Raw genomic sequence first — 10,944 nt, 5'->3', positions numbered from 1 at the left:
TCAAAATCAGTTGCTCACATAAACGAGCTTATTTTTGCACTTTCTACTCTTTTCTATTAATCTACATAACTGTTTTTATAAAGGTGTGGATTTTTGCTGCACACAAAATATATTTCAGTCAACGCGATTTACAACCGACTTATAATAATATTCTTGCCTATAGGCGGTAGCTCCAGTCTTCCTGAATGTGTCTGGTTTGCTTCCTGTCTAGCTTTAGCATCTGAGTTCTTGTTGCTGCTGCCGCTGGATCTACAGAGTCTCTGAGGTGTGGGTTTGTCACTTTGTCTGTGGTTTAGCATGAGTAGCTGCCCTGTGCCGGATACTGAGAGAGTGAGTACCTCTTGCTCAGAACTCGGTGGAACCCATGCCCTCATCCGGCTGTGGTCCTACAGCCACTAAAAGGAGCAGGGAAAGCAGGTCTGTGTGGCCATCTTTCCCTTTGTTCTTCAGGGGTAAAGAAAGCCAGGTGCTTTTGGCTTTTCCCTCAGACACAGCTAATTCTCCAAATCAACCCGACAGGTGAGTACAAAAGTTGTGGAGTAGGACATCTGCCTTCAAAAATAACAGGGAATGGCAAACACTCAAAGCTGCCTGCTGACCGTCTCCATGTAAGAGGGAAGAACATGGAACACGGGGTTTCAGAGCCTGAGATTATTCTCAGCTTTCCACTCAGCAGTTCTGCTTATCACTGCACACTTCCCTCTTCTCTGGAGTCCCAGCTCTCCCCCCGGGTGCTTGCAGTGTGAGCTGAGCCCACTATTCTAAAGTCTTTCCCAAGGACCCTGGGGAATTCTGGTCTGCAGCTCAGACTTATACTCAGAAGTTTATTGCTTGGGTTTGGAAAACCCATCCAGATGAGTAACTGTTAATTTGCCTTTGACGGTGATGCAAGCTCGTACACTTCCGGAAACCACATCCTTCCTGCCTCCAGTGTCAGTGACCACTATAAAGTCATCTCGTTTCCTCTTCAGTTCTACCTAAGGCTGGTATCCGGGTGAGTACAGTTTCATGGAGCAGTATGGGCAAAAGGTGCAGGAAGGAAAGGGAAACTATATTTAATGGCATGATTTGTCTTGGTCAATAAACTAGAAATTTCTTCTAGACTCTAGGTCTAGCTTTAAAGTATTTTGGGATCTTCTGTTTGTTGGTTACTTAGTTTGTGCATGTTGGAGAGGTGTGTGGGGGGGTCATGAAAGAAGCAGTTATAGCTTCCAAGGACTTCAACAGGCTTGCCCAGCATCTACTCAGGGCAGAGTGTGGGATGCCTATGAGGGAGTGTGATGGAAGCCCAGAGGTAGCCAAAGTAAAGACCAAAGCTATTGCAGCAGGTCTCAGGAAAATTCAGAGGACTGAAAATTCCTGGTACGGATGTGAGCAGAGGGGTCAATCTAGAAGGATCTGTAGGGCTGGGGTAGCTGTCAGCGAAAGCCCTAAAGATGACTGAAAGGAAGATGTGAGCTGTGGCATGGGGCAGGGAGAGAAGACACAGAATGAAAAAGGGATAGGGATCGTTGAGCTTGAGGTGCCTCAAGTGTCAACTTGCTGTCATATAAATACCAGTTTAGAGCCCATTACCATTTTCCAGGCTCTTTCCCCTCCCCTGTCATTAATGGCTTCCATCTAAGAAAGTCACTTAGTGTCTCTACTACTCAGCAGAAGGAACCTACACACTTCAATTGAGAAACTAGATGAGAGAGAAAAATCAGGCTAATCTAACCCATGAGTTCTAACTAAATGTGACCCATGATACTCATGATATTTGTGAAACTCTCTAAGAGCCATTGAAGAGATGTATGCATTCGGTTCTCCTTTATATGCACCCTGGTTCCACCTGATTGGGTTCTGTCAGTGGGAAATAGAGGAGCAGTGAAAGACTGCCCACCTCTGTATGCTGGGCGTCCTCCCCCTCTGTGCTGGGCGTCCTCCCCCTCTGTGCTGGGCGTCCTCCCCCTTCTGTGTTGGGCATCCTCCCCCTCTGTGCTGGGCGTCCTCCCCCTCTGTGGTGGGCATCCTCCCCCTCTGTGCTGGGAGTCCTCCCCCTCTGTGTTGGACATCCTCCCCCTCTGTGCTGAGACTCCTCCCCTCTGTTGCTTTGTCACGACTGTAGCATCTTTTCTCCTGGTTTTCTCCTTCCTTTGTTCCTTTCCCTCAGATGAAAAAAGGAACAAGAAACCAGAACCTTCCATTAAAAGAAATCAGAAAGCAAATCTCTTTTGCTTCCTCAGTGACTAAATGAGGAAGCTGAAATTGAGTCATAGTGAAGAGTGTCCAGGTCCCAGCCTTGTCACCATGGGACCACAGTCCTGTGCTCTCATGTAGTTTGTTTTCTGCGTACTATAGTTGATTGTGTTGATGGCTTATTTGTTTGTTTGTTTATTAAGACAGGGTTTCTCTGTAGCTTTGGAGCCTGTCCTGGAACTAGCTCTGTAGACCAGGCTGGCCTCAAATTTACAGAGATCCTCCTGCCTCTGCCTCCTGAGTGCTAGGATTAAAGGCGTGCGCCACCACCGCCCGGCTGATGGCTTATTTATTTTGATCTCTGCAGAGGAGCTTTTCTTCCATGGCTCAGGACACATTCCTGGATCAAGCTAAGAGAACTTTCTGGTAAGTGTTTGGTTTACTTTTCAAAGCCAGACATGGTGATTCATAGAGTTGAGTGATTGTTTTGTTTTGTTTTTCCCTCTTTGAGTTTTCTGAGTTGAGAAACTTTAAAACTTTTACCAATCTATGGGGTACCCCGTGATGTTTCAATATTAGCATCTGGTTTTCTGGAAGTGGAAACTTTTAATAAGATTTTTCTTACCCACATGGGGTTTTCATTCCTGCTTTCCAGTGTGGCCCTGAGTGCAAAGACCTTCAGAAGGGTTGCTGATGAAGATGACAAGTGTCCGCTGCAAGCTGGCCCAGTATCTAGAGGACCTCGAAGATGTGGACCTCAGGAAATTCAAAATGCACCTAGAAGATTATCCGCCCGAGAGTGGCTGCATCCCACTCCCCAGGGGCCAGATGGAGAAGGCTGACCATTTGGATCTAGCCACTCTCATGATTGACTTCAATGGGGAGGAGAAGGCCTGGGCCATGGCTGTGTGGATCTTCGCAGCTATCAACAGGAGAGACCTCTGGGAAAAAGCTAAAAAGGACCAGCCAGAGTGGAGTGAGTAAACAAGAAGATTCTTTTCCCCTCACAGTAAAGTACATGTAACCTAAAATATAGAATTTTAGTAATTTTAAGTCTTAGTAATTTAGTAATTTTAAGTCTTAGTAATAAGGAAGCTCGCATTATTGTGCAACCAACTTCCAGAGCGCTTTTCCCTCTTGCACAACTGACACTACTACCTCACTAGGTAATGCCTCTCCGTTACCTCACCCTGTCTCCTAGCAACCACCATCCTGTTTTCTGTTCCTGTTGAACTTTACCACTATGGATTCCTCATGCAGGCAGAATCACGAAGTGTTTGTCTCTTGTGACTGACTTGTTTCACTTAGCATAGTGGCTTCATGTATCTCAGAATTTCCTTCTTTAGAAAAGATTAATGACAAATATTCGTGTATATACTACACTTTGCTGTCTCTTATCTGCCAGTGGATAATTTTGTTTACTCAATGTCTTCCTTTCTTTGCTTTCGAATTAGAGTCTCACATATCCTCTTCCCTCTGCCTTCTAAGTGCTGGGAGATTATGTCCTTGGCCACAAAGGACATAATTAACATCTTTAAAATGTTAATTTATTATCACAGTTTTTCCTCTTCTCCTGGTGGGGTACAAGAGAGTGCGAGGAAGTAGAGTGCTTTTTCTAATTCTGTAAAAACTCTACTTGTTGCCTGCTGTGACTGGTACCCTGTTCTCTGAGTCTGTCTCCTGCTGAGGCCCACCTCTGGTTTTCCAATCAGCTCCTAGTGGATGCTTGTTCGCTCTGAACAAGCGAAACAGCAGAAAGGATTCAGAGTAACCAGAAAGTCACAGGCAGAGGATGCTAAGTTGGAAGGCCAGAAGAGGCAGTAATCACAATGGGTTGTCAGATAGATGCTGGGGGATAGATCAACGGTAGAGCGCCTGCCTAGCATGCCCAGTGCCCTGGGTTCCATCTTACACCACGGAGTCCATGGAGACGAGAATTGTGACACAGAAGAGAGAGACGGAGCTGTGTGGCAGAGGACGCTGCAATCCAATGGCACATCACTGCAACTGTGGTGGTGTCTGTATTGGGAGTGCATACAGTAAGAGTGAAGTGTTAATCTTAGCGGTGGAAATACTTATTAACAATTTAGTTTTTTTAAAATTAAAACATTAAATGTTTCTAGTTATTTATTTCATGTGCATGTGTGTGTGTGCTATGGCCCATATGTGGAGGTCAGAGGACAACTTGCAGGAATTGATTTTTTGTTTCTATCATATGGGTCCAGGGGATCAAAATCAGTTTGTCAGGTTTGTGCCTTTACTCACTGAGTTAGCTCTCTCTGGCTCTTTACTAGGTAGATTTTTAAAATAAGATTTATTTTGGGATGGATGTAGTGGTGCTTTTAATCCCAACACTTGGGAGGCAGAGGTAGGTGAATCTATGTGAGTTAGAGGCCAACTTGGTCTACAAAGCAAGTTCCAGGACAGTTAGGGCTATGTAATAGAAAGACCCAAGAAATATATTTATTTTATGTATATGAGTGTTTGCCTGAATGCCTATATGTGCACCATGCATGTGTTGGTACCTGAGAAGGCCAGAAGAGGGTACCAGATTTCCTGGAACTGGAGTTACAGGCAGTTGTGAGTCACCATGTGGGTGCTGGAAATTGAATCCAGATCCTCTGGAAGAGCAACAAGTGCTCTTAACCACTGAACCACCTCTCCAGAACCCCCATACTGGGCAGTTATAATAGATTTCGCTCTTTCACTAACCCCATAAAGTAATTACTAGTACTATTCATGCTTTCAAATGAACAGCATAAGCCAGGGAGAGGTTCTAATTACCCAGGGCTCCTCACTCAGAGCCAGGCATATCCAGAATAAAAAGCCAGGCAAGACTATGAAAGTATAGCTATGTGGTATCGGCTTTCATATCTGGATTTTAAGTGTAAAAATTGCCACCAGTATTTGAAGTTCTGTTTTTGGATTAAAGTGAGGCCTTAAATGAGAATATAATTATTGAGAGCTTAATTTGCTCAAGGTTTTCCTTTTGTGATCTCATTGCTGGTGGTGTTGTCTTCTCCTTCCTTCCGTCTCTCCTGATCTTCCTTCTTCAGAAAGGGTCTCACATAGTCCAGACTTGCCTCCAACTCCCTGAGTAGCCAAAGATCACCTTGAACTCCTGATCCTCCTGGGTACCAGGGTTACAGGTGTATACTGACACCTTGCCTGGCTTATTTGGTATAGACAGACTTGGTCTATATTAAGAAGGCACTCTGCCAACTGAGCCACAATCCGGGCATCATCTTACAGAATAATTTTATATCCATAGGAGTGGATATAGCTTACCCTTAAGTTCCTGTTTGTGTCCTTAATCTATTGGATATGTTTTCTGGGAGGGGTCTTTTGTTACTGCACTCCTAGATTTCCCCTAGGAAGAAAGTTCAGACTATTTGGACATGTAGTTCTTGGCTGTAGGTACATGCTGGAATCTCCTTGGTGTTTTTCTATGGATAGTGATGCCTAAGCTTCAGCACAGAGTAAGAAGAACTGCTTTGAGTAGAGTCCTACTCAGAATTTTCAATTTTTCGATGTGAATTTAGTTAACCAGTGCTCCGAGTTTCTTCATTGTACAGACTAACAATAGTCATTTCTGAAGACCTAGAAATCTAGACACAGCAGCACAGGATATGACCCAAATGGATTACATACGTGCAGCTGAGGTCAGGGAAGAGTGGAGCTGTTAGGAGAACACAGAGGCTTGTGCACATAGCCTCCAGTTCAGAGAACTAGAGAAAGCCAAGGACAGATGATGGCAAAGGAACCCTGTTTGTTCTCATATGTACTCTGTGGACGTCTGGGCCTGGAAAAGACATTCTGCGTTTGGGAACACAGTGTTTGATGGTTGACAGCTATTCTTTCAAAATGAGGCAAGCAGAATCATGCATACTGGGGTTCTGATAAAATAACTATGGCCTGCCACCTGAGCCATGTTTACTCCCCTCTCCTCCTCTTTTTCTTTCTTTCCTTTGCTTTTCCTCTTTGAGACATGATCTCATGCAGCCTAGGCTGGCCTTGAACTCACTACCAGCTGAGAATAACTCTGAAGTTCTGGTCTTCCTGCTTCCATCTCCCAAATGTTGAGCTTAGAGGTATGGGCTGTCATGCTTGGCTAAGCTATGTTTAATTCAGAAGGGCATTTGACCCACCCCATAGACTAGGCTCGATTCTATCCTCTGTGTTAGGACTTTTTGATGTATTTTGTATTTTTTCCTTTTGTGTTTAGATGATTCGTATGCTTCTAATCTCACCATGGTATGCCAGGAAGACAGCCTTGAAGAGGAGTGGAAGGGTTTGCTGGGGTATCTTTCCCAGATCTCGATTTGTAAGAAAAAGAAAGGTAGGCATGGGGCTGCTGCTTCCAACTTTGTTTTGAGACCTGGAAGAGGGGGCCAAGGGACTGGAAAGCAGGGAAGCCTGGCCACTCTCCAGGTTTCCTCTTCAAGGAACAAGGCCTGCTACACGAAATCCACCTTCAGCTGAAGAAGTAGATGCATATTTACATGGTTTCTTAAAGTCCCAGGGTAAAGGTTTACTACAGGTAGATATGGGCTTTAGTCAAAAGTATAAGGCTGAAATAAGAGATTTTCTGGCTGGATGCTGTGCCTATGGTACTGGCTTTCTGCTCTATCATGAGTTGGAAGTAATTGGTGACAGAGTTTTGGGGACCTGATACACTTGAGCAGTGAGAAAAATTATACCTCCTATTTCCCTAACCTTGTAGTTACTTCCTTTAGAGTACAGGCATTTGTTTCCTTTCAGGCATATGGGCATGTTTTAATATTAATTTGCATTTTATGTTGCCTTCACGCTTTTGGGAAGACAGTAATAGATATAATGAGATACCTGGAGAACACGTTGCTGCTAGGCCTATGGCTCCCTAGCCACACAGGCTTTTGACTGGACTTTCAGTGTCTGACATGAATCCCTACCTTGGGAATAGACCTCAAATCCAATAATAGAATAGTTGGTTACTGCCATGGCAATCGTGCCACTATTGCATCCGTGAGTATAACCTTGCTATATACGTAAGAATGTTTGGTAAGCACATTATCTCTAGTCGACACTCTATGCATTTTGTTGTTGTTGCTATTGGCTCCTCACTATTCTCAGTGTTCTTCCTGTAAGAGCATAGGTCCACTCATAGCTTATTGTTGGGGAAGAGATGTGTGTGGGTTTTTCCGAGTCTACCTTGCTGTCTCTGCTGCAGATTACTGTAAGATATACAGACGTCATGTGAGAAGCAGGTTCTACTGTATCAAAGACAGGAATGCACGTCTGGGTGAGAGTGTGGACCTCAACAACCGCTATACTCAGCTACAACTGGTCAAGGAGCATCCGAGCAAGCAAGAGAGGGAGTATGAACTACTGACCATCAGCAGGACCAAAACGTGGGACAGACCCATAAGTTCCATTAAGCTGGAGTTGCTGTTTGAGCCCGAGGATGAGCACACAGAGCCTGTGCACACAGTGGTGTTCCAGGGAGCAGCAGGCATTGGGAAAACAATACTAGCCAGGAAGATTATGTTGGATTGGGCATCCAGGAAGCTCTTCAAAGACAAATTTGATTATGTATTCTTTATCCACTGTCGAGAGGTGAGCCTCAGGACACCAAGGAGTCTGGGAGACCTGATTGTCAGCTGCTGTCCTGACCCAAACCCACCAGTGTGCAAGATCCTGCACAAGCCCTCCAGGATACTCTTCCTCATGGATGGCTTTGATGAGCTGCAGGGGGCCTTTGATGAGCACATTGGAGAGGTCTGCACAGACTGGCAGAAGGCTGTGAGGGGAGACATTCTGCTGAGCAGCCTCATCCGAAAGAAACTGCTGCCCAAGGCCTCTCTGCTCATTACTACGAGGCCCGTAGCCTTGGAGAAGCTGCAGCATCTGCTGGACCACCCGCGCCATGTCGAGATCCTGGGTTTCTCTGAGGCCAAAAGGAAGGAGTATTTCTTTAAGTATTTCTCAGATGAGCTGCAGGCCAGGGAAGCCTTCAGGCTGATCCAAGAGAATGAGATCCTCTTTACCATGTGCTTCATCCCTCTGGTCTGCTGGATCGTGTGCACGGGGCTGAAGCAGCAGATGGAGACTGGGAAGAGCCTGGCCCAGACCTCTAAGACCACTACCGCCGTCTATGTCTTCTTCCTTTCCAGCCTGCTGCAATCCCGAGGGGACACAGAAGAGCACCTCTTCTCTTCCCACCTACAGGGGCTCTGCTCACTGGCTGCAGATGGAATCTGGAACCAGAAAATCCTATTTGAGGAGTGTGATCTGAGGAAACATGGCCTGCAGATGACGGACGTCTCTGCTTTCCTGAGAATGAACGTGTTCCAGAAGGAAGTGGACTGTGAGAGAGTCTACAGCTTCAGCCACATGACCTTCCAGGAGTTCTTTGCTGCTATGTACTATCTGCTGGAAGAGGAGGAAGAGGGGCTGGCTATGAGGAAGGGACCAGCAGGCTGTTCAGATCTTCTGAACCGAGACGTGAAGGTCCTCCTAGAGAATTACGGCAAGTTTGAAAAAGGCTATCTGATTTTTGTTGTCCGTTTCCTCTTTGGCCTTGTAAACCAGGAGAGAAGCTCCTATTTGGAGAAGAAATTAAGTTGCAAGATCTCTCAGCAAGTCAGACTGGAACTGCTGAAATGGATTGAAGTGAAAGCCAAGGCCAAGAAGCTGCAGAGGCAGCCCAGCCAGCTGGAACTGTTCTACTGCTTGTATGAGATGCAGGAGGAAGACTTTGTGCAGAGAGCCATGGACCACTTCCCCCAAATTGAGATCAATCTCTCTACCAGAATGGACCATGTGGTTTCCTCCTTCTGTATCAAGAACTGTCGTCGGGTGAAAACCCTTTCCCTGGGGTTTCTCCACAACTCACCTAAGGAAGAAGAAGAGAAAGGAGGAAGTCAACACATGGACCAGGTCCATTGTGTTTTCCCAGAGCCCCAAGCTGCCTGTTCTTCCAGGTAAGGAAATTTGACCTCAAGCAGATGGTAGACTGTGTCTTATCCCTCATGGTCACTTTCCTTGGTCCTTACTTCTTCTCCTCTCTTTCTGATTTTCCAAATATAATTGCCAAGCTTCGTGATAGTGGGACTGCCACCCTTGTGTTGGTAGAGAGTGACTTGTGCTAGGCAGATAAATGGGATTGAGGACAAAAGCCAATAAACTAAGAAATAAACATCTGGGGAGCACACCACTTCAGCACAAGGTATTAGGTGGACTCAGGGGGACTGTGACAGTCTGTGGAAATGTTATAAACCCCATTGCTTGTATCCTCCAGCTCACTGTCTTACTTTAATCTATGCTGCTGTAACGGATGCTTGAAACTAGGTTATTTTTGAAGAGAAAGGTTTATTTATTATAGTTGTGGAGGATGGGAAGGCTAAAGATTGAGCACGCCGCATATTGTTCTTACCTGTTGGGTGGAGAGAGCCACTCCTTGGTTCTCTCTTTCATAAGGTACCGTTATTGTAGATGAGGTTTAACCCAATGACGGAACCATCCTCCAAGGACCTCACCTCCTGATCCCATCTTTCTGAGACTAGGGTACCAATATGAGTTTTTGAAGGGCAAGGTGAACATTCAGACAACACCAGTGGGAGAGGGAAAGAGAGAGGAGAGAGAAGAAGACAGACTTTCTCCTTAGGACCCTAACTGTAGTGAAGAAAGGCTAAGAGGCCAGACTGGAACCACACACCCATGAGGAAGGCAGAGACTCTGGCTAAAGCCCCTGATGAGAAGTGGGGATCCTTTACTTTGGGTAACAGTCATTTTACTTGCTGGGCAGAGGCCTTCCTTGTTTGTCACAGAACCTTCCAAGAGGACTAGCTGTAGCACGAACCCTAAAAAGCCAGAGACAGATAGTGGGGTTCAAGCTGAAGATCAGAAAAGCAAAGCGGCCAAGCCACTGGAGAGCTTTTACCTGTACCAAAGCTCAGACAAACCAAGGGGCAATCGGTCCTTAACATGACTATAGACTGCAGCTGACCCCTCCCATTTTATCTTCCTCCCTCCACCCAGCCATACCACTCCTGTCTCCACCTCCCTAGTGCTGGGCTCACCTTTGTGTGAGCTCTGTTTCTCTTTTAGACAGATTTAATCTTGTGTGGTTCAGGGTGGCCTTGAGTCCTGGGATTAAGGGTCGGTGCCACTCCCTGACCTCGAGTGGTTTAACTCTGCGTTCTGATCTTCAGGCGAGTTTTATTTACTAAAACACAAATAAAACGTCACTACAACTAGCTGTGTGGGTATCCGCATCAGAGTTTCAGAGTCACAAAGCCAGTCCTGCACGTATACAAAGAAGTTCTGCTTTTTTTTTTTTTCTTTCAGAGCTAGGGTTTCGTGTCGCCCAAGCGAGTTTTGGACTCATCGTGAAACTAAGAATGGCCTTGAGTTCTTAATCTTGCCATTTTCTGAGTAGTAGGGTTACAGGTATTGACAAGTGTGCTCTGCTGTTATGTAGTGTGAGGGGCCACATCCGGGATCTCAGATATGCTGGTCAAGCTCTATTCCCATTCCTCAGGCTCTGCATTTTCATAAGAGCTACGGGGTATCCTGATGTGAATCCCTGGAAATGACTGTAAAACTAAAAACTCCCAATGTCGAGGGGCGTTGCTCTTAAGATTCGGACCTTTCTTCTGTGGTTGCAGCATGGCCTCAGGATTGTTGACAACACTCCCAATGCATTGGGCAGCCTGGGCCAAAAATGCTCCTTGGGCCACTCAGCTGCATGTCCAGGCCAGGGGCACCATAACGGTCTAAGGTGGG

General features: G+C 45.8%; 1 protein-coding gene across 3 annotated transcripts in view; it reads left to right on the top strand.

Moving 5' to 3' along the window:
* The first annotated feature begins 373 nt into the window (after positions 1-373).
* Positions 374-10,944, top strand: part of Nlrp3 (NLR family pyrin domain containing 3) — a 29,215-nt gene continuing 18,644 nt past the window's right edge. For 2 of the 3 annotated variants that reach the window (XM_038326953.1, XM_038326955.1), the window contains exons 1-6: positions 374-519; positions 893-994; positions 2,546-2,604; positions 2,834-3,154; positions 6,404-6,517; positions 7,388-9,140. In XM_038326953.1, coding sequence (XP_038182881.1) covers positions 2,872-3,154; positions 6,404-6,517; positions 7,388-9,140 — 2,150 coding nt within the window. In that variant the 5' untranslated portion in view covers positions 374-519; positions 893-994; positions 2,546-2,604; positions 2,834-2,871. Of the gene's footprint in view, positions 520-864; positions 995-2,545; positions 2,605-2,833; positions 3,155-6,403; positions 6,518-7,387; positions 9,141-10,944 lie in introns of those variants that run through there. The other variant, XM_038326954.1, reaches the window with a different exon arrangement.

This window comes from Arvicola amphibius, chromosome 4 (assembly GCF_903992535.2).
Source record: "Arvicola amphibius chromosome 4, mArvAmp1.2, whole genome shotgun sequence".
NCBI lineage: Eukaryota > Metazoa > Chordata > Mammalia > Rodentia > Cricetidae > Arvicola > Arvicola amphibius.
Note: the sequence above shows the minus strand (reverse complement) of the source record. Positions and strands in the feature narration are given on the sequence as shown.